Source organism: Myotis daubentonii, chromosome 8 (assembly GCF_963259705.1).
Source record: "Myotis daubentonii chromosome 8, mMyoDau2.1, whole genome shotgun sequence".
Classification (NCBI taxonomy): domain Eukaryota; kingdom Metazoa; phylum Chordata; class Mammalia; order Chiroptera; family Vespertilionidae; genus Myotis; species Myotis daubentonii.
The window spans coordinates 68,111,808-68,135,662 of NC_081847.1; the positions used below are offsets into that span (position 1 = coordinate 68,111,808).

Genomic DNA, 23,855 nt, shown 5'->3' on the forward strand with positions numbered 1-23,855 from the left:
CAGAAAATAAATAAGCAATAATGTTCCTACCTAAAGGGCAATTATAATCTACAGGGGGATAGTATGTGAAAACAGCTAATTCATTGAGGAGATAATAAAATCTCTGGCCAGTGAATAAGGATTGTACGGGCAGTTTGGAGAATGGGGTCTGTCCAAGAGGGCTGTTTGTACAAGCAATACTAATTAAGAATAAACATTTATAGAGAATTTTCTAAGTGCTGGGCACTGCTCCAAGAACTTCCTATGGATTGACACATACGGTGTGAAGGACCCTGAGAGCTAGGTACCATTTTTATTCCCATTGTATTGGTGAGAACACTAAGGCTCTTGAGGCAAGGAAACCAGCTCCAGGTCACCCAGCTAGCAAGTGGGGGAGATGGGATTTGAACCTGAGCATCATATCTTCCTGTGAGGCAGGTGAGGTCATTTGTCACACAGAGCAGCCTGGGCTAGAAGACCTTATCTATGGCCGAGTGGATGGGAGGGGGGCTCAGGCAGAGCAGCTGTCAATCAGTAACAGAGCAGATCATTTCTTCTGGGAAATGTGGAAAGGGTAGGCTCTGCTCATGGGAGCAAAGAAGTTCAGAAGGAAAAGAAGGAAGGATAGAAGGAAAGAATAAGGGAAGGGAAAGAGAAAGAGTCACAGAGAGAGAGAATCACGCGTGTTTCTTCCCAAGGTCGTGGCAGTGCCCGAGGGCACCAAAAAGGCTGGGTATCCCAAAGGTGACATAGCACGGGCGGGGCCCGCCCCTCTTTCTTCCTTGGGCCGGCGGGGGCGCGCGTGTTAGGGCGGGCTTGCTGCTGAGCTCTCCGGGTGTTTACTCGGCCCAGCAGCAGCGGTGGCGGCCGGACCTGGACCTGCGTGCGTGTGCCTGTGCGCGCAGGGTGTCGCATGTGTCGGGTGGGAGTGGCGTAGCCCGCGGCGGGGGTGGGGGCGCCACGCGTTCGGGTGCAGAGTTGTGCGCTAGCCTCCGAGCTCCGCGGGGCCCCTTCCGGAGGATTCCTCCCGCCCGAGCGCCGCGGGCGGCCCCGACCCGGTCGTGCCGAGAGCTTCCGAAGTCGCCGCCAAGCGCCGCGGCGCGTCTCTGCGGCTCAGCGCGGCGTGGCACTTGGCAGACGCTCCCTGGGCGGGCGGGTGGCGGGGGCCGCCGTCTGGGAGCCCCGAAGGCCGCCTCCTCCCGCCTCTGGTCCAGCCTCCGCGCGCTGCCTCCGCCCCCAGCCCGGGTCCCCCGCCCCCAGTCCCGCCCGCCGCGCCAAGCGCCCGGCCCGCGGCTGAGCCGGCGCGCCCCGTCCGGGATGGGGTGCTTGGACCCCTGAGTCGCCGTTCGGCGCGACTCCGCGCGGGGGAAGGAGCCGGCACCACGCGGCTGCGCTAGAATGGAGGTACCCGGCGGCAGCGATCGCAGCGGCGACGGGGCTGAGGACGGAGCCCACCAGGACCCCCGGGCCCCCGGCGCCGCGGCGCCTAGCTCCGGTCCGTGCGCGGCCGCCCGGGAGTCGGAGCGCCAGCTGCGCCTCCGCCTGTGCGTCCTCAACGAGATCTTGGGCACCGAGAGGGACTACGTGGGCACCTTGCGCTTCTTGCAGTCGGTGAGTGTCTCCCGGGGAGTGCGGGGACGGCGGGGCGCGGGGCCTCAGCGCGGGCCGGTCCCCACAACCTGTGGCCACAGATCCCGGGGGTCGCGAGAGTCGCCTCAGGGGCGCCCCGCGGGGCGCGCAGAGAAGTGAGGAGACCCGGGCTCCTCTAGAGCTGGTCTGTCGCTTTCCTGGCTGGCCCGCAGTCCAGCCCCGTCCCGGGGTCTCCCGCACTTGGTTTCTCCCCAGGCACGCTGCCCTTTTGTCTTTTTTCCCCCCTCCGCGCCTTTCAAATAGTTTTAAAATTAGTTACATCCGTGAGGCAGGGGCTCTGCGACCCAAGCGCCTGGAGCTTTTGCTTCTGCTTGTGTGACGCCAGGGCTTTCTTCGCCGCCTGGTGCCCTACCGAGCCCTCAGCCAGGACTGCCCCTGGAAATGCTAGAGCCCAGCGTCCCTCCGCGCTGACGGAGTAGGACAAAGCCCAGAGCCTGGAGGATGGACGGACACCGACGAGACCCCAGCGTGGGACTCCTGGTCCCCACGCACACGCTTTTCCTGGAGCTTGGGGACAGTGGGGGCTAGAACTCACGACTTGGCAATCCAAACCCTCGCCACCCCCCCACCCCCCATCTCTAAGTTTCAAAACCACAGCCACAGACACTGTAAAATAACAACTGAGCGCTTACTATGTGGCAGGCGCCTGCATGTGTCATTAGGGTTAACCGTCACAAGTGGCCCATGAAGTAGGGACGAGCATATCCCCCAGTTGTTAGATGGGAGAGTTTAGCTCCTGGAGAGGTTGAGTGCCCGGAAATCACTGGTTAGTTGGGGATGGTGGGTTTTGAAGCAGGACAGGCCCAGCCGGTGCTTTAAACCCCCTATCCTGTGCTGCATTTCGTCCTTTTTTTTTTTTTTTTTTTTTCTGTGAGAGGGAGGAAGGGGCCGCTTCCTTACTCTCCTAGGAAGTGAGAAAAGTGGCTTCGTGGTGGAGGGGGTGGGACCGGACCAAGCGTTTCTGAGAGTTAGGAGACGCCAGGGCTTTAATCTCTGTGCCTCCTGCTGGGACCTCATTTACTCCCTTCTCAGCTCTAGGAAGTCTTTTAATCCTGGTTCAGGAAGGGCTGGTGGGGGCGGTGGTGTTTCCTTTAGGGACCTCAGAGCCGGGCTCTGCAGCTTCCAGTCTCTGGGGGCAAGAGGGAGAGTGGACTCTGGCATCCCCTGGGATAGCTAGTGGCTTGGGGGTGTAGCTGAGGCTGTGTGAGGTCCGAGTTCCAACTCAGGGAGGAGAGAGCCCTTCTGTCTGTGCAAAGAGGGCGTGTGTGTGTGTGTGTGTGTGTGTGTGTGTGTGTGTGTTGGGGGGGGGGGTGAGTTTTACAGAGGCATTGAAAACCGTTTGGCTAAAGGACCCATCTAGAAAGGCTTGTGAGAATAAGGCAGGGTTAGCATTCTCTCTCCTGCCCCCATCTCTCCCTCTCTCACAGTTAAAAAAGAAAAAAGGAAAAAAAAAGGATCTGCTCAGTTTGAAGCTGGCAGTTTCTGAATTAAAGATGTAGACAGCTCTGCCATCTCTGAGCAATGTCAAATTCTAGGGAACTCCTCACTTCTCCTTCTGAGCCACTCCCTGCTCCTCAGTCTGGAAGGGAGAGAGGAAAGCAATTTTTCTGTTAATGGGAAAGAAAGCCCTTGCCCTAGATGGTGTGGTGCAGATATAGATTGTGTGTGGGTTAACTATGGTTTTACATTGTCCACGTGTAGATTCCGAGGAAGCTGGAATAATGGAAATTGATTGGAATCAACCATTCTTATTATAGAAAAAAAAAGATCTCGCTACTTCCACATTATCTCCTTGGCATTTTTAATTTCCTGAGTTTATAATTTCTGTTTATTGACCTGTCGTTTCTGAGATGAGCTGTTCCAACTTTGACATCTTGGACCAGTGTCATCTGTCCTGGCCTCAGTTTCCCCACTTGTAAAACGAGGGGAGGGGAATCCAGGCTTCCTTTGGGCCTTGTCCTTTTGGGTGTCACCAAGCTGGTGTCAGAAATGGACTGATTGTGTAACCTGACCAGCCATACCTTGTTTGTGATCTGCAGGCCTCTCTCGGTTTGTTCCCTCAGAAACAGCCCCTAAACAACCCAAGACCTTTTCGTTTTGAAAACCCAGGGCTCAGAGCTTCAGGAACAGTTAATTACCAAAGCTTTCCACGCAGCAGCGACGCTGGCAGCCTGCAGGTTGTGATTCTCTTCTGTCTTCCCACTCTCTCCTCCCAGCTTTTATACTTGCTAAGGGATTTTACCCCCAGCCTCCTGGCTTGGGAGAATGGAAGAATGCTCAGTAATCCCGCGTTGCTTTTAATTCCATGTGGCAGAGACAGGCATCGAAGGGCTGCCCTGGCCTTCGTGTGCCCCTGGTTTTAAGCTTCCATTGCCAGTAAAAATGAAGGCTTTGTACAGACTGAACATTGTGGGAGATGCAGAAAAGCCAGCTCTAGGTTCCTGCCCTCAAGGAGAGGTCAGCCTTGTGGAGGGTGGCAAAATGGGGATTTACAAAACTTCAAGTGCCAGGCTGGGCTCTGGACTAGACCACTTGAGGTCAAGTCCTGGGGCTCTGTGACCTTAGGCAAGTGGCTTATCCTTTTTGAGCCTCACTTTTCTCATCTGTAAAGTGGGGGGATGATAATAGATCTTATCTTAGAGGGTTTTTAAACGGATGAGTTATATAAATACATATAAAGCACTTAGAACATGCCCGGCAGGCAGTAAGGTATATAAGTATTAGTTATTATAATTAATTATTATGTTACATGATAATTAAACAATACAGGTGATTAGGATTATAGGATTCCAGCATCCAGAGAATAGGGGTTATCAGGGAGGGCTGCCTGGAGAAAGTGAGATCCCTCTCCGCACAGAAAGGAGGACTGGGACTCCACTTTGAGTGGATTTTGTTTTGACCATGTAAACTCTGGCCACAGGAACCAGTGGTTTTGTTGGGTTCCGGGCCTGGGACTCTGTGCTTTCCCCAGATTCTCCCCATCTTTTCCAACATCCTTTAGGGACTGGATTGCACCACCTTCCCCATCTCCAAGGGGGACTGACAGCTTTGGTGCCCTCTTCTGTGTGTGTGTGTGTTTGAGTCATGGAAAGGCAAGGGCAGCCCTCTGGGAGGATGCTGGCTCTCTCTCGGAAGACAGCACAGGAGTTGTGAGAGAAATTGCCCTGGCTTCTGATTCTGGACAGTGGATCTCAACATTTAGAAGCTCCCACTGGGTTGAGCGCTCCCTGTGTTGAGTGCTCTTGGACAGTATTGATGAGGATGATAACCATCATAGTTGTGACTGCATAGGAGCTGATACTGATTCACCATATACTGTTCTAAGCACTTTGCATGTACCAACTCATTTGCGCTTCCCAACAACCCTAAGAAGAGAGTGCTGTTGTGATCCCCATTGACACATGAGGAAACTGAGGCAAAGGTAGTTTAAGAGAGCTTCCCTGGGTCATGTAGGCAGCATTGCCAGCATTTGAGCAACCCCAGAACTCATGTCCCTGGCCACTTCACTGCCATTGGCTTACAAAAGTTTTGGTACATGATTTATTAAGGTGGCAAAACTGGAATTCGACCCAGGTCTGTGTGACCCTGACCCTCAGCCGGTGCTTCCTTCAGTTACTTCCCCTCTGTGACTTCTTTTCTCTCTTCCGCAAAATGGCCTGAACTATAGAAGAATGAAAATGTCAGGCTGCCAGTTCCTTCTCTGTGCTTTGTGTCTGTTCATCGCATGAGGGTTCAGTGTGGGGCTCTGGAGTCAGGCTGCTGCTGTTTAAATTCTGGTTTTATCTCACATCAATTGGGCAGGTCACCAACCTGCACTGTGCCTCAGTTTCCTCATCTGTGCAATGGGCATAGTACCTGTGTCATAGGGGTGTTGCAAAGTGTGAATGAACCTGAGGTTAAAGCTCTTAAACTGTGCCAGGCACATAGTAGGTGCTCAGAATGCTATGGTGGGCTTTTTTGGGGATGTGCAGCAATGGAGGGGAGGCAGCTGAAGTTGTCGGTTTGTGGCTCAAAGTCTTGCCCTTGAAGAGGAGGCTGAGTGAGCCTTGAGCCCACCTACTTCTTGGTTGGATTGGTTTGGGGTCCCTGCCTGCCAGGAGGGAGATCTCAGGAGTAGGTGCCAGCAGATCCTGTGATGGGTGTGCCAGCTGGGCAGTGGTGGGAAGAGGGGGGAACCTGGGTGGGTAGGGGGAGGGGTTCCCCTTGGCTGAGGACAGAGACCCAGGCACCCAGAGATCTGCCCCATTGGCTGGGCTGGGCCAGGGTCCCTGAGGATCAAGGGTGTGTGAGCAGAAAGCTCACAGAATACTTTCTGTGGTTCTGCTTTTTGGGGGTGGGAGCCCAAAGCTTTTCTTCTCATTGGAGCTCTGCTTGCCAAAACAAGAAACTGTGGTTTTGTGTTGTCACTATTTTTTGTTTTTTTAAAAACGTTCTGTGCTCCTAGTCTGACACTAGGGAGCAGTTCCAGGGAATGGGGGTGAGGGGCACACTTTTCATTCTGCAGTCACTGAAACAGAATGACCTACCCAGTGACTTGGGGGATTCTCATGAGGTTGTGTTGCAGAAAGTAGGAGGCTAAGAAGTGTATATAACACAGTTCCACTTTGGGAAAATAAACAATAACCGTAATATACACATGGACATTATACGTACAACATTACAGGAGTTTGGAGAAAAGGCTAGACCGATGTGTATCTTATGGAGAAAGGCAAGCAGGAAGATAAAAAAGGAAAAAAAATGTATCAAATCCTATTTGTTATGCCCTTTTCATAGAAAATTATGCATGTGGATGTGAATGTATTTTTTACAAACATTCAACAGAAAGAATTGCATTTTCAGCATGACTATTAGATTAATGCAAGAGCAATAGCAATAATAATTTGCTAACACTTACGTAGTGCTAAATGTTTGCAAGCCCTGTGTAAAGTAACTGTGCATCCACTCAGAATTTCCAGGTATTATTGTGCTTCCCATTTTAAAAAGGAAATGAAGGCACAGAGAGGCCAGGTAATTTTCCCCAAGATCACAGAGCCGGACAGAGCTGGGGTTTATGGTCTTGCTTCATAGCCCACATTCTTTTTATTTATTTATTTATTTATTTATTTATTTTTAATTAAATCTTTATTGTTCAGATTATTACATTTGTTCCTCTTTTTTTTCCCCCCCATATCTCCCCTCCTCCCAGTTCCCGCCCCACCCTCCGCCCTCACTTCCCACCCACTGTCCTCATCCATAGGTGCACGATTTTTGTCCAGTCTCTTCCCACATCTCCCACACCCCTTTCCCCCCCAAGAATAGTCAGTCCATTCCCTTTCTATGTCCCTGATTCTATTATAATCAACAGTTCATTCTGTTCATCAGATTATTAATTCACTTGATTCTTAGATTCACTTGTTGATAGATGCATATTTGTTGTTCATAATTTGTATCTTTACCTTTTTCTTCCTCTTCCTCTTCTTAAAGGATACCTTTCAGCATTTCATATAATCCTGGTTTGGTGGTGATGAACTCCTTTAGCTTTTCCTTATCTGTGAAGCTCTTTATCTGACCTTCAATTCTGAATGATAGCTTTGCTGGATAAAGTAATCTTGGTTGTAGGTTCTTGGTATTCATCACTTTGAATATTTCTTGCCACTCCCTTCTGGCCTGCAAAGTTTCTGTTGAGAAATCAGCTGACAGTCGTATGGGTATTCCCTTGTAGGTAACTGAGTTTCTTTCTCTTGCTGTTTTTAAGATTCTCTCTTTATCTTTTGCTCTTGGCATTTTAATTATGATGTGTCTTGGTGTGGTCCTCTTTGGATTCCTTTTGTTTGGGGTTCTCCGCGCTTCTTGGACCTGTAAGTCCATTTCTTTCACCAGGTGGGGGAAGTTTTCTGTCATTATTTCTTCAAATAGGTTTTCAATATCTTGCTCTCTCTCATCTTCTGGCACCCCTATAATTCTGATGTTGGTACGCTTGAAGCTGTCCCAGAGGCTCCTTACACTATCCTCGCATTTTTGGATTCTTTTTTCATTTTGCTTTTCCGGTTGGATGTTTTTTGCTTCCTCGCAGTTCAAATCATTGACTTGATTCTTGCGCTCCTCTGGTCTGCTGTCGGGCGTCTGTATAATATTCGTTATTTCAGTCCGTGTATGCTTAATTTCTCGTTGGTTCCCCAATATAAGATCGAGGGTCTTATTAGTTTTCGTGTAGAGCTCATTAAGTTTATCGACAGCTTCTAAACAGTTCTTGAGAGACCTTAAAAGTGTGGTTCTGAACTCTATTTCTTCCATTGACAATTTTGTCCTGTTTCTTTGTCTCCGCATTTTGTTATGCTTCCTTGGTGTACCCCCTAGTGGTCTTTGTTCGAAGTCTTATAGTTAAATCTTGATTGTTGTAGCTAATTCCAGGGAGGGTTTGACCTCCAGGCCAAGTGGCTATGAGAATCAGCTGTGTCAGCAGTGAGAGAACTTCTGTCCTCTAGGGAGGTGCTAATCTAGCCTTTGCCTGAGGCTATCTGGCAAATGCCTCTGTGCAGGGCTTGGGTGGGGCGGGTCGCACAGGATCAACAGGGTGGGCCGAAGAGAGCAGTTATGGCGGCTCTCAGTCCTGTCCCCAGGGGCTCTGCCTCTCTGAGTCCCAGCACCCGCTGCAAAGCTCGGAGAGAAAGCTGCACTCGCTCTGACCGAAGCCAGACAGTCCCGCTTCTCCCGTTTGAGTCTGGGTCCGTAAAGACTCGCCCGGATCTGGTGCTCAGAGTCTGTGACTCCCTCCCTATTGAAAACAACAACCGCGCCCTCCGCCGCCAGCCCGCTCCGCGCACTCCGCACCTCAGAATTTGACTTCACCACTGCGCCTCCTCTGAGTGTCCGTGTGCGTTTCTCTTTCCTCCTAGTTGTAGGACTTCTACTCAGCCAGCGTTCCTCCATAGCCCACATTCTTTACTACTACCCTGGTCATGATGTTGTGTTTATGACCAAGATTATTGCCTTTGTGAGACTTCTGGACTGCCCAGGTGGGCGGGAATTAAGCCAAAAAGTGCAGATTATCTGAGCTTTAGATAATGGAGAGTTTGGATCAGATCCTTTGTATTGGGCTGAACATCAGGAAGTCAGTGAAAAAATTTTTGTCTTTTAAATATTTTTTATTGATTTCAGAGAGGAAGGTAGAGGGAGAGAGAGAGATAGAAACATCAATGATGAGAGAGAAACATCGATTGGCTGCCTCCTGCATGCCCCACACTGGAGATCCAGCCCACAATACAGGCATGTGCTCTGACCAAGAGTCGAACTGTGACCTCCTGGTTCACAGGTCAATGCTCAACCACTGAGCCACACCATCTGGGCGAACATTTTTTTGATGATAAAATCCTGTGTCAGCAGGAGTTAGATGGGCCCCATCTTCTGTGTATAGGAAACAGAGCTATGAAAAGGTAAAACTGTAAAGAAATTAGGTTTTTTTCTCAGCATGCTGGTATTTATGGAGCACTTGCTGTATATTCCAGACAGTGTTCTAGGCCAGGAAAATGCAGAGCAAATGTGGTTCTTATCCTTTAGGGAGGGTGACCCTAGTGAAGATGCGAGAACATGCATTTGAATGAGTTTTCTTCAAATGAGCATATTGGACACCCATTCACTATTATTCTGGTGTTTGTCCTCATAACCATTTATCTGTCAGGTTAAGAAGAGATGGATGGGGTTGCTTTTGGAGGCTCCAGGGCACCTCTTTCTTAGAGAGTGTCCTCTTTATCAAGCCAGTGAGCGGAAGACCTGCGGGGCTTGGGGTCACTCCCTCAGATCAGGGAACCCACATCGTCATTGTCTCACAGCCCCCCTCTCTTAAAGCTTTTGAGAGTTAGGTTTTAGCAGACCATGCCAGGCTGCAGAGCTTGACCTTTCAGATTTTTGTGATTTTTCTCCTTTTTTCCTTTTAAATATATTTTTATTGATTTCAGAGAGGAAGGGAGAGGGAGAAAGAGATAGAAACATCAATAATGAGAGAGAATCATTGATCAGCTGCCTCCTGCACACCCCGCCCACACTGGGGATTGAGCCTGCAACCCGAGCCTGTGCCCTGACCGGGAATTGAACCATTACCTCCTGGCTCATAGGTTGACGCTCAACCACTGAGCCACACCAGCCGGGTTCTCCTTTTTTTTTTTCAACAGACACAGGCTTTCTGGCTGTAATCCTGGCTGGAAGTGGGTGATCAGGATGGGCTGATCCTCAAATTGGCATGTGATATCCCACCAGCCTTGTTCCCCAGGCACAGGGTGAGGTCAGAGCTGATTCTAGCTTTAGAGTTTACCAGATAGAACTTAAGAGCAAGCCGGGGCGGGGGCGGGGGGGGGGGGGTTTGAATCTCATTGTTTTGCAGGTGAGACTCCCCCTAGAATGACCCCCTGAAGAAGTTGTGGTTCCTAGAGGGAAGTGAACTCTGGTCAAGGGTGGTGGCCCTGCAGCTGTTCAGGGTTCCATCCTGAAAGTTTTGGGGAGAGGACTTGGGTGGCCCAGGTCCTTCTCTGGGGATTTGTGTTCGCCCTAGCAGCTGGTCTGAGCTGAGTCCTTCCCTCTTCAACCCTCAGCACGATGGACATACTGCGGTGAGATCATTCTTTGTGGTGGGGGCTACCCTGTGCATTGTAGGATGTTTAAGAGCATCTGTGGCCTCCACGCACGAGATACCGATGGCATCCCTTTCTCCCAGTTGGGACAACCAAATATGTTTATGTGTTGACATAATTAGCATGATACAGTTTGTTCGTGTCACCCAGTAGTGTGTCTTGGGTTACTGGTTAAGAGCCTGGATCCTAGAGACAAAAGGCCTGGGTTCACATCTCTGCCCCGTGTGACCTTCGGCAGGTCCTTTTGCCTCTCGGAGCCGGGTTTCTCCGTCCGCACAATGGAGATGATTGTAGTCCTCGTAGGGTGGCTGCGAGGAGCCAGTGTGGTCACTCAGGTGCCTGACACAGCTGAGCACAGAGCCAGGGTCGGTCTCACCCCAGTACTTGCCGTAGCCTTTCCTGTCCTCTGGGAGGAAGCCCCCAGGAAGAAGGGGAGCCCTCTAGCCTCCCAGTCCTGTGTGGATTTTAAGTTTTATTTTCTCGGCTCCTTGAGGACCAGAAGGGGATCTGCCCACCCTTCTTTTGTCTTGTGGTCAGACACTCAATCTGTGTTTACCCGCCTGGTTCCTTCCCCAGGGTGGAACTGACAGATGATCTCTTGATTTCGGGCCAGGGGAGCAAGGCCATTTCAGGCTGGCAGGACTAGGGCATGAAGGCTGGTGGAAGCAGGTGGCATCTGCCACCAGGATCTGGGGCAGCGGTTCTCAACCTGTGGGTCGCGACCCCTTTGGGGGTTGAACGACCCTTTCACAGGGGTCGCCTAAGACCATCGGAAAACACATATATAATTACATATTGTTTTTGTGATTCATCACTATGCTTTAATTATGTTCAATTGGTAACAATGACATACATCCTGCATATCAGATATTTACATTATGATTCATAACAGTAGCAAAATTACAGTTATGAAGTAACAACGAAATAATTTTATGGTTGGGGGTCACCACAACATGAGGAACTGTATTAAAGGGTCGCGGAATTAGGAAGGTTGTGAACCACTGATCTGGGGTCTTGTATTTTCCACCTTTCGGGGGAGGGTGGGTGGCTTTTGTAAGGAGCTGCTCTCAGGTCAGAGCAGGGTATGGGCAGTCAATACTTTCATTCACAAATTCACTTATTCCTTCAATAAATGGACATTAAATATGTACTATATGCTAGACACTGGGCTAGGTGCTGGCATGTGGTCAGGACAAGATGGACAAAGTTCCTACCCTCATGGAATATTGAAATGTTACAAAGAGATCACTTGAGAAAGTGACAGGAGCTGTAATAATAACAACATAATCCATTGAGGCCTTGCTTTGTGCCATGTGTTGTGCTAAGTGCTTTGTATGGATTATCTCTTTGAGCCCTTGCAACAACCCTTTGAGGTAGAATAGATATCATCCTTGTACCTATTTTGCAGATGGGAAAACTAAGGCCTAGAGAGGTTGAGTAACTTGCTCAAGGCCACACAGTAGGGGAATAGATACACCAAGAAGGAAATAAAATGGGGACATGTTCAATAGAGGGATGGTGGCACCTATTGAGATGGAGTGGCCCCGGAAGGTCTCCCTGAAGAGGTGGCATCTGATCTGAGTCCTTGGCACGGAAGGAGCCAGCTGTGGAAAGAGTCAAGAGAAATGTGTTCTGGTAGATGGAATAGCATGTGCCAGGGCCATGACCATGCTTGGCTTGTTTGAGAAACAGCAAGAGGCTAGGGTGGTTGGAGTGACAGTGGGGGCGATAAGGTTGGCGTGAGTCTCATATGCCTGATGAGCAGTTTGGGTTTTATTAGTGGGGTGAGGAGCCCCTGGAGGGTTTTCAGCACTGGTGTGACATCGTCTAATGGATGATCTGAAATTCAGCACTGCACAGTGGCTTTCCTAAGGGCCCAGTAGCCACCTCCTGCCTATAGCCTGGACACCCATCCAGGAGGGAGGACCACACTTCCTCCCCCAGCCAAATTCCAGGTTTGCTTCCAAGCTGCTGTGTGACCCAGGGCCATCTCTGTCCCCTGTCTGGGTCTTAGCCTCCCCGTGGATGCTGATTCTGAGCTGATCACACCTGGAGGGGAGTTTGGGCCCCTGTTTGTGACCTGGGCGTGGACAGGTTGTGCTAGTGGCCACTGGCTGGCAGGGCGGTTGATGTCCCTGCTTCCTGTGAAGGAGGAAGGCACCCCTGTTTTCAGTTCAGGAAACGAATTTGCATGATTAACAACTGTTTGATGTCACCCTCGACTCCACCCTTCACCCATAGCCCTTATAACAACACTTTACACGCTATCAGACCTCACCTCTGCCCTGTGACCAACGTCTTTTCCAGACCTACTTCACAGGTGAAGAAAACCGTGGCCCAGAGAGGTCAAGTGGCTTGCCCATAGACACACGGGTGGGAAATGGCCAGGGCTATTGCAGTCACCTCCTCTGCTGCCACCCTTACCTCCCACATTCTGGTCACCATACACAGCACGAGGGATCCAGCTAACACTTAAGGCAGCTCAGACACCGCCCTGCTCAAAGCCTTCCCATGACTCCCATCTTCCTCAGAATCAAAGTAAAGGCCTTACTTAGAAGGGCCTAGAGCAGGGGTGGGCAAACTTTTTGACTCGAGGGCCACAATGGGTTCTTAAACTGGACCGGAGGGCCGGAACAAAAGCATGGATGGAGTGTTTGTGTGAACTAATATAAATTCAAAGTAAACATCATTACATAAAAGGGTACGGCCTTTTTTTTTTTTTTTTTTTTAGTTTTATTCATTTCAAACGGCTGGATCCGGCCCGTGGGCTGTAGTTTGCCCACGGCTGGCCTAGAAGGTCTTTCTTGCAAAGTCTGCACCCATTGCTTCACCCGTCTCCTCCTTTATTGTTCTTTTTTCTCATACAGTTGTTTTTATTTTTGTTTAAATATATTTATATTGATTCCAGAGAGGGAGAAGGAGTGAGAGATGGAAACATCAATGATGTGAGAGAATCATTGATCGGCTGCCTCCTGCCCACCCCCTCCTGGGGTCGAGCCTGCAGCCCGGGCACTTGCCCTTGATTGGAATCGAACCTGGAACTCTTCAATCCTCAGGCCGTCGCTGTATTCACTGAGCCAAACCAGCTAGGGCTCATACAGTTGTTTTTAATTGTGATATGATGTACACACCGTAAGTCTCACTTTCTCCAAGTGTATGATTTAGTATATTCATACAGTAGTGCAGTCTGCTGCACTAATTCCAGAATCTCCTCTTGCTCTCACTCCTTCCCTCATTCCCTCTCGGCCACATTTGCCCTTTTTCAAATGCGTCAGACATGCTCCTGCCTCAGGGTCTTCTCACATGCTCTGTCTGGAATGTTCTCCCAGTATCTCTATGGCTCACTCCTTCAGGCCTTTGCTCAATGTCCTGTCCTTCACAAGCCTTCAGTGACCCCTCCCCCCCATTCGAAATGGTGCTCCACCCCTAGCTCACCACTTCCTAGCTCCTTTTACCTGCATTGCTCTTATTCACTTTGTCTCTCTGGCACCAAGCATAATGTCTGGCACATAGTAGGGCTCATTAAATATTTGTTGAATGAAAACCAGTTTTTCCCCTTAAATACATGTTTGTGTTTTCTTACGAAATGTGATTATCTCGATTTATATAACTGCTAGGTATTTTTGCGCAGACTTTTGGGGACTTGAGACGAAGATAGCCTGACGTTTTCTAACACAACCCAAGGCATGCGAGTGAGTGTGGGCTGAGGGAATCAGGTGCAGGAGAGTTTCTCTGCAGCGTGGTGTCATGCTCAAGCACCCAGAGTCTGGCCCACACTTTCTGCCCCTCCGTGGCTGTGTGATCCTGGGCAAGGAACTTTCCCTTTCTGCACCTCGGTTTTCTCATCTACTCACCACACCAACCTCATCCCCCCCAGCGCTCATCATGCTTTGTTTTTGTTCTTAAATGGTACGAGGCTGGTTCCAGCCTCTGAGCCTTTTCATTTGCTGTTCCTCTGGCCCGCAACACCTTTAACTGTGCTTTGTGTCAAGTGCCCCTCCCTGTTGTTGAGTGTCACTTCCTCAGAGAGCCTTCTGGCCACATTCTTTACATCACCATGCCCGTTTTCCTTGGTACCTGTCACTCTCTGAAATGATCCTGTTGACTTTAGTGTCTGCCTCCCCCATCAGAATACGTCACATGAGGTCAGGACCCTGGTCTGCTGGGTTCACTGACAAATTCCCCAGCACCTAGCACCTTCTGGGTATTTTGTTAGTACTGGTCAAAGGAGTGAACGAGTGAGTGAAAGGGACGCACGCTGTGACAGAGGGTTCCTGCCACTTTCTTAACAAGTGGCCTTGACTTTGGGGAGTGTGGACCCCAGTGTGGGGAGTGGTTGCAGACCAGCATCCTTGGCCTCCTGCCCTTACCGCACAAGGAGGGCAGGGGGAGCTCTGTGTGGTCCCAGCCACCAGCTGTTGGCCGGCCAGGCTGTTGATTGGGTGGTTTTTAAGATTTATTTGCCCTTCGTCACAAAGATCATAAATACAGTGGGGGAGTGTGTGTCAAAGCACATTTCCTTATGCCCGTTCAGCAAAGGCACTCTCTATGGAGCAAGTAGGGGAAAATGTTTTGTGTGTGTTCCTGGCTGTGTGTGTCGTACAGATCTACATACATACAGACAGCGGTTCTCAACCGGTGGGCCGCAACCCCTTTGGGGGTCGAACGACCCTTTCACAGGGGTCGCCTAAGACCATCGGAAAACACATATATAATTACATATTGTTTTTGTGATTAATCACTATGCTTTAATTATGTTCAATTGGTAACAATGAAAATACATCCTGCATATCAGATATTTACATTACAATTCATAACAGTAGCAAAATTACAGTTATGAAGTAGCAACGAAAATAACTTTATGGTTGGGGGTCACCACAACATGAGCAACTGTATTAAAGGGTCGCGGCATTAGGAAGGTTGAGAACCACTGCATACAGGCATTGAGACACACAACCCCAGTATGCTGTATTTATGGGCAATTCAGTACATTTTTTCAAGGTTAATTTTTTGATAACTTTTTATTTTGACATTTCATGAATACTGAGCACCAGTTGTTGGCCACTGGCTACATTTGCTTTATCATCCCCCCTCCTTGTCTTCTCCCCTCCTCCTACACACACACACACACACACACACACACACACACACTTGTTTTTATTATTTTGATCCACTTGAAAGAAATTGTAGACATGATGCTCCTAATAATTCAGCATCTATCTCCTAAGACCATGGATATTCTCTTATATGACCACAGTACAATAAACAAAATCAGGGAATTTAACGTTGGTATTAAATTATACAATCCGGTCTATATCTAAATTTCACCCATCTTCTCAAAAATGTCCTTTATGCCCTTCCCCCCACCCCCATCCCCATCCCCAGTCCAGGGTCTAACTCTGGATCACACGTCATATGCAGTCACCCTGTCTTTTTGGTGATTTTTTTTTTTTGGTCTTTTAAAAATATTTATTGTTAAAAATGTTGGTAAAATTCTTTGGTGATTTTTACCCCTAGTGCTGCTGGCGGCATCTCTCCACTAGGATGTTCTGGCAATGCTTGTCAGGGGCCACCATTTACCAGCTCTGTGACCCTGGGCAATTGACTCTTAGGCCCCAGTATCCTTCGCTGTAAAATGGGGAAACCTCAGTTCCCACCCCACAGGCTTGTTCTCATCTTCCACACGTTTTATGGCGTGCCTACTGCGGGCCTGGCCCTAGGGGTGGGGGGTGGGGAGGAATCTGCCCTGTAGGAGGCCTCTTATTTAGGTGGAGTGAAGTAGTAAGTGCTGGGCATGGCCCTGGCTCCTGGGGACGCCTGCCATGCACCGGCTGTGTTTGCTGTCACTGTGTTCATTGTCGGACATTTGGGAAATAAAGATGAGTAAAATGATCTCACCCTGCCAACCGCTGCTTCACCTTCCGGGACATTTCCTCCTTGTTCTGTGCATTTTGACTTGGCCTAGGTGTGATCACACGGCACATGAGCGTTTGCCTTGCTTTTCTTGTCCCTTGTGTGCACTTCCTCCCGTTACTACAAGCCCCTTCCGTCATCAGACCTCTGACGGCGTCACATGGAACGTGGAGGCTCTGGAGCCTGGCTGCTCACGGGCTGTGTGATCTCGGGCAAGCTCCTTGACCTGTGTGGGCATCAGTTTCCTCATTCCCAAAAAGAGTGCCCACCTCTTTGATGGGGGCATTAGGTGAATTTCGATCTATAAAGCTCTCAGAACAATGCCTGGCACATAGTAAGCACTCCATATGTATTAGTTATAAAAATAATAATAATTATTATTATTTAACTCTTCCTCTTTTATTGGGCATTTATATGGTTTTCAGCTTTGCAAAGTTACAGACCACGTACATTTTTATTCAAGCTGCCAGTTCTTTTATCGATTTTGTAACTGAGGGCTGAAAGAAACCTTGGCTTAGGACATTTTGGTCTTTACCAATCCAAATAAATCATTAGCAACTGGAATCCTAGGATCAGGTTGGCAGAACTGCAAGAGACTGCGATCATCTCACCCATTCATCCAGAAGGGGAAACGAAGGCTCTGAGCCATTCAGTGACTTGGCTGAGGCTTACCAATGAGTTTGTGGCTGAGATGGAACTTGATGGTAGGGTTTTTGTCTCTTGTCCCATGATGTCCTGCTTTTATCCAACAGCTAAGGTACATTGGAGGACAGATGGAGGATTTAAGTCATGTCCAGATGAGTCTGAGGAATCCTGTGCGCCCAGATTCTCTGACTTCAGTGGTCATAAGTGGTGTGTGTGTGTATGTGTGTGTGTGTGTGTGTGTGTGTGTGTGTGTGTGTGTCTATCGTTCATGGTCCAGAAGTCCACAGTACCATGGGTTTCAAACTGGGGTCCTCAGGCCAGCAGCTCAGACCCCATGAGTAGGTTTCAACAGGCCTGTACAGAGTTTTAAAAATTTTTATTTGCCAACATTGAAAAATTTGAAATTAATATAAAAATAAATTTCATATAAAAGTCTACATTTCTATCTTCTTAAATAACCTAAAGATTTATCCACATCAAGCCTGCATGCCTATAGGTAAACACATGGCTGGAGCAGAATTGTCCTTTTTAGATAAGACTTGTAGTCTTCAGTCTGCCACAGTCCCCAAACTTCACTATTATCCCTGATATTGAAACCAAATGTTGATTGCCTTTTATCATTGTGCTTGTCCTGCTATTTTTTTTTTTTTAAAGAGGACAATGGGCAAGGGTCCTTCTAACCCTTCTTTCTATCAAATGGAAAACTGAAAGCTAGACCAAGAGAGACAACATGTCATAGAAAACGTAGGTGGTGGCAGGTTTCTCTTTGGAAAAAAAGATGTTTAATTAAGCAAAAATGTGTTTAACAAGCAAAAATGAACTTTTCTTTTAAAAGGATATGACTTTCATTGCCATTTAGAAGAATGCCCATCTGGTTCCCATAGCCCTTTACCTGCCTGGCCCTGGTGGGCAGTTGAGTTTGAGATGCTCCAGTGCGGGGTGGTCCTTCTTTTCTCTGAGATGGGTGGAGGGGGAGGAGGTGGTTTTCCCTTAGAAAGGGTGATTTGTTACCCCAAATTCCACTTCCCGTAGCCTGTGGGCAATCACTGACTTTTATTTTCCCATCACCAGCTATAGAACTGGAGATTCCCACGTTCGCCTGTCGTATTTCCTGAATCTTGTCCTGTTCTTATTTATGCTCCTTTGGGAGACCCTGGGGTGCAGACCCCAGAGAGGAAGCAGTGGGTTCCTACAGTGGTGCGAGACGGCCCCCAGTTTGTTCTGGGGCCCCTTTTGGACTACAGGCCCCTGAGACCATCAGTCAGGTCTAGTGTCTTCCTGTGCTTGTGCAGCCCAGCGGAGAGCTCTCCCTGCCTTCTTTCTCTCAAATAGGGAAGGTTTTAAAACAACAACAACAACAACAACAACAACAACAACAACAACACTAATAGCCCTGTTGTTGCTGATGAGATTAGCAAGAGCTGGTTGTCAGGAGTCTTTGGTTGCAGGTGACAGGAAACCCAGCCCAAACTGCCTTAGCAAAAAACGGGAATTGCTTGGTTTGTGATAAGGAAGGGTCTGGTCTGTTGTCCTGGCGTGGGCTCTGATTGGCTGCTTTAGGTCATGCTTCCATCCCTGAACTAGTCACTGAGACCCTACCTGGCCAGGCCTGGGGGAGGGGCCCACTGGGCCATATGGCAGTGGTTTCTGGAAGGAAGATGCCAGGGTGCTGGGACTGGAAGACGGATGGGGAGCCAAGTGGGAGCACCTCTTCTCTGCCCCGGCGCCTTCCTCCCAGACTGGGAGCCTTCGTCTTCGCTCACGTCTTGGGCCACCTGGCCCCCTGCGGTGCTTCATAGCTTTTCCAGTTCCTACCTTAAAGCTTTGCTTGTATCCTGCCTTCTCAGACGGCCGTGCCTGACAATTTCAGCTCTTTCCATAAATCTAATAATAACACCAGTGTCCACATGTGTGAGGTTCTGTGCTCAGTGGATGTCCCAAGCAATGTCGCCTCCCAGGAACCGGATGGGGCAGGTATTTCTATGTTGCCTATTTTATAGATGCGGAAACAGAGGCTCAGAAAGGTCCAGTAACCTGCCCAGGGTCACACAGCATCCTTCTCTCTTATTGAAGACTTCACTGTGTTGTGTGCGTTTTGTTTTCTTTCATGCCATGCAGCCTGGGTTTGAATCTGGGCTCTGCTCCTTCTAGATGTGTCACCTCAGGAAAATGACTTAACCTCTGTATCTGTGGGAAGAGCACTCTAGGCACAGGGAACAGCAAGTGCAGAGGCCCCCAGGCAGGAGCGTGTTTCAGGAATCAAGGAGGCCAGAGTGGCTGGAGCAGGGGAGTGAATCAGAGGTGAAGTCAGGGAGGTAACAGTAGGAGTCGGGAGCCTGGTGGAAAGATTGTGCAGGGCCTGTGGGCCATCATGAGGGCTTTGCATTTTATTCTGAGTGAGATGGGAGCCTTTGGAGCTTTTGAGCATCTGACTTAGTTTTTGCAGGATCCTTTTGGCTGCCAGTGGAGAATGGATTGTAGGGGGCCAGGGTGGAGATAGAGGGAGGAGGCTGCCTTGGTGGAACAACATGACAGCTGGGATCTGGGGTGTGGTGCAGGTGGTTAGAAGTTCGTTAATTGCTCCACCTTAGTGCTCCTGTGTTATTTACTAGCTATGTGGCCTTGCGTCTTGGCTTGATCCTATTGAGCCCTCAGTTTTCTCATCTGTAAAATGGGGTTAAGGATGTTACCTCTCTTATTTATCTTCATATTTTTCTGTGTGAGTTGCATGAGGTGATAAATGCAGCATACTTCCTGGAGTGCCTGGCACATTGTAAGCGCTCAGCAAATATTTGTGGAATGAACCAGTGAGTGAACGGCAGGGAGTTTGGTGCTGCTCCAACTTTTCCCAAGGCATCCACCCCTGCGGTCAGGCCTAGAGCGGGAAGCATCCTGTTTCCCCCCTCTCCCCTTGGCCTCCCCATACATGGAGATTTGAGTGAACAGAACCCAGAATGTTCTGGCAACAGTCGCTCCCTCTTTCCTAGTGACAAAGGCATCTTTGTTGGGCCTAGTTGTGAAATCCATTTCAGAAGTGAGGATGGTGCAGGCTCAGGAGTCAGCTTGTGAGGATGGGGAGGGGCTTGGGAGGAAGACTTCTCAGGGTTGCATAGATGGACAGCCTGCCCCCCCCCCCCCCCCCCCCGCCCAACCCTCTATCTTCATCTGGATGCTCTTGAATTGGTTCTGTGGAATGAGAATGTGGAGCCACACTTCTCCTGAGTAGCCACGTCCGTCAACATTACCTTCCATAGCATTACTCTCTCTCTCTCACAGAAAGTGATAACACCCAGTGCTGGCATAGCTGCTGGGAAACAGGCAGTTTATATGATGCTGGTGGGAGTGTTGATGACTGCTGTCTTTTGGGAAAAATAGTCTGGCAATTTAAAAATAAAAAAACACAATATCCTTTGGTTCAGTTTCTTTGGGAATCTCTTCTACAGAACCAAGAAAAAAGTATGTAAAGATGTAAGTTACAGAGATGTTTATTCCAGCTTGGTTTATAATAGCCAAAAAAGAAAGAAAGAAAGAAAGAAAAGGAAACCACATGGGTATTGAAGTCATTAACAGAGAAAAGTCTAAGATTGTTGTTCATTCATGTATTGGGATATCAGGCATCTGTTTAAAGGAATGAGGTTGATGTCACCTCTTGACATGAAAGGCTGCATGTGTGTGCTACACTGTTAAACAAGAAAGGTTAGGTTACAAGTGAGATATAGGGTTGATCCCAATTTTGTAGAAAAATAACAACAAAAAGACTTTCTTGGTAGATATTAATGTTGAGAAAGGCACTGTATGATACACATCAGGATATTAATTTAACATTGGTGGCCTTGGGCTGAGAATGGGGAGGGGAATAGAGAAATATAATTATCTTCATGTTTTTCTGCATTGCTTCGTTTATTATAATTAACATTATATTTTAAGTTAAGATGAACTTTAAATAAAAGACTTACTGGCTTCTCACCCACTTTGTGGCAGACCTGTATATAATATTGGGTCCCATAAACCCTCCCATAGTCCTTTGAGAATCAAGATAGTGGGTGGTTGAGCAAGATTCTGAAACCAGGCCTCCTTAATTTAAATCTTGGGCCCAGATTTGACAAAGGGACAAAGACCTTTGCCCTCATGGAGCTGATGTCCTGGTTGGCATAGAACTGTGCCTAGAGCAGTTCATTTGAGGGCAATTTTGGGCCCCAGGCGACTTTGGCAATGTCCATAGACATTTTAAAAAATGTTTTTATTGATTTTAGAGAGGGAGGAAGGTGAGAAGGATAGAGAGATAGAAACATCAATGATGAGAATCATTGATTGGCTGCCTCCTGCACACTCTCTACTGGGGATCAAGACTGCAATCTGGGCATGTGCCCTGACTGGAAATCGAACTGGTGACCTCTTGGTTCATAGGTCAACGCTCTACCACTGAGCCACTGTGGCTGGGCAGACATTTCTTTTTTTAAATCTTCACCTGAGGCTATATTTTTACTGATTTTAGAGAGGAAGGGAGGGAGGGAGGGAGGGAGAGAGAAAGAGAGAGAGAGAGAGAGAGAGAGTAGAGAGAAAGAGAAACATCAATGTGAGAGACATCATTTGGTTGCCTCCCATACACGCCCTGACTGGGGATCAAGCCCGTAACCTAGGTATGTGCCCTGACTGGGAATTGAACCATAACCTTTTGGTGTACAGGATGACGCTCCAACGAACTGAGCTGCTCAGTCAGGGCTATCTGCAGACATTTTTGGCTGTAACTAGGGAGGAAGGATGCTACTGGCATCCAGTGGGTAGAAGCCAGGGATGTTGCTAAATATCTTGCAGTGCCTAGGACAGCCCTACAATAACAATCTGGTTGAAAGCCCTGGGCTAGGTCAATGTCTGCACATACATAGTAAGAGCTCAACACATATTAGCTGCTATGACAATATGGTGACATATGTTCCTGTATTTACCACCCATCTTGCAGTCAAGGAAATTGAGTTTTGGAGAGGTGTTGAAACCAAGGTGGGAGCAGGATGCCCTATCTCTGGGGGAGCGAGGTGGAGGTCTGGGTTCCAGGCTGGGCGCTGGGGAGATTCAAGAGACCCAGTCCTGAGTTTGGTGCTGGTTGCCCCTCCTGGCTTCCCGCTTGGTGCCAGCGCTGTCATCTGCCAGTCACTATGATGCCTCGGGCCAAGACACTTTCTCAGCCCCCTCCTCATGTGTGAGGTCTTTGTCACGTTGTCATGTCCTCTGTGCTGGCAGCCATGGAAGGTGGGTGGAGGGAGGTGTCTCTTTATTTCTGCTCATGCAAAGCTGTGTTTGGCAGCAGTGTGTCGCGTCAGCAGCCCGGGGCCTGGTTCAAGCAGCTCAGCCAGCTGAGTTGGCCTCCTGATCACCTCGAGTCAGCCGTGTCGCTCTCTGAGCCTCAGTTTCTCAGCTGGGTGACAGAGTGGAGCTGGGAGGTGGGGTGGGAGATGGTGGATGCTGAACTCCTTGATTTCTACAGCAAGCATTCTGGAAGAAGGCGCTGAATCATCCTTTCTCCTTGTCACTCCCCGCCCCCAGCCCTCCCCCCCCCCCCCACCAGCACATAGTCCGGGAGGCTGGTGGCAGTAGGAGCCAGGTAGCAGGGAGATGGGGACAATTTCTTCTCTCTCTCCATCATTTTATCATCATTCCATGGTTGAGTTTGTCTTGTCCAATCACTTTTTTTTTTATTGCTTAAAGTATTACAAAGGGTATTACATATGTGTCCATTTTTTCCCCCCCGCCCTAGACAGTCCCCTAGCCTCCCCTAACCCCCAGTGTCTTATGTCCATTGGCCATGCTCATATGCATGCATACAAGTCCTTTGGTTGATCTCTTACCACCCTACCTCCTGCCCCCCAACTCTCCCCAGCCTTCCCGCTGCAGTTTGACAATCTGTTTGAGGCAGCTCTGCCTCTGTATCTATTATTGTTCAAAAGTTTATAATAGTCTCTATTATCCATGAATGAGTGAGATCATGTGGTATTTTTCCTTCATTGACTGGCTTATTTCACTTAGCATAATGCTCTCCAGTTCCATCCATGCCGATGCAAATGGTAAGAGTTCCTTCCTTTTTAGAGCAGCATAGTATTCCATCGTGTAGATGTACCACAGTTTTCTAATCCATTCATCTACTGATGGGCACTTAGGCTGTTTCCAGATCTTAGCTATGGTGAATTGTGCTGCTATGAACATAGGGGTGCATATATCCTTTCTGATTGGTGTTTCTGGTTTCTTGGGATATATTCCTAGAAGTGGGATCACAGGGTCAAATGGGAGTTCCATTTTCAGTTTTTTGAGGAAACTCCATACTGTCTTCCATAGTGGCTGCACCAGTCTGCATTCCCACCAGCAGTGCACAAGTGTTCCTTTTTCTCCAGCACTTGTCGTTTGTTGATTTGTTGATGATAGCCAGTCTGTGTCTTGTCCAATCACTTTAAATGCTATCTCTTTTCTGACACTTCTCAAATGGCTGTTCCCTGTCCTGACCTCCAGGTGTCTATGTCCAGATGATGACTGGACATCTCTCCTTGGGTGTCTAGTGGGCATTGCAGACTCCCTGTCTTCTCCAGCTTTCCCCTCTCTTGCCCCTGCCTTCCATCTGATTAACAGCCCCTCTATCCTTCCACTTGCTTGGGCACATCCTTAAAGCCATCTCGATTCTATCCCTTCCCCTTATATCCTACATCCAAACTATCAGGAAATCCAGTTGTCTCTGCCTTCCACAAGGACCCAGAATCTGGCCATTCCTCACTCCTCCACAGCTGCCACCATCAACTTCTGCTGGGACTGTTGCAGTCACCTCCCTCCCAGTCCCTTGCTTCTACCCTTACCCCTGACAGGTGGTTCTATACATACATCCTGTGTAAGTCAGATTGTTTTACTCCTCTGCATAAAGCCCTCCCATGGGGCTTTCACATTCAGTGTAAATGCCACGGCCCTGAGGATGACCTCAAAGGCCCTTCATACCTGGTCTTCCCACTTTCTGTGTCCACCTCTCTGACCACATCTCCAAGCAGACTTGATAGATTCCTGCCTCTGGGCCTTTGCACATGCTGTCCG

At 48.8% G+C, this 23,855-nt stretch overlaps 1 protein-coding gene across 3 annotated transcripts in view; it reads left to right on the plus strand.

Annotated features, from left to right (window-relative positions):
• The first annotated feature begins 1,219 nt into the window (after positions 1 to 1,219).
• PREX1 (phosphatidylinositol-3,4,5-trisphosphate dependent Rac exchange factor 1) overlaps positions 1,220 to 23,855 on the plus strand; it is a 176,963-nt gene continuing 154,327 nt past the window's right edge. Inside the window, exon 1 of one of the 3 annotated variants that reach the window (XM_059706826.1) lies at positions 1,220 to 1,590. In XM_059706826.1, coding sequence (XP_059562809.1) covers positions 1,378 to 1,590 — 213 coding nt within the window. In that variant the 5' untranslated portion in view covers positions 1,220 to 1,377. The remainder of the gene's footprint in view (positions 1,591 to 23,855) is intronic. The other 2 variants (XM_059706824.1, XM_059706825.1) reach the window with 2 other exon arrangements.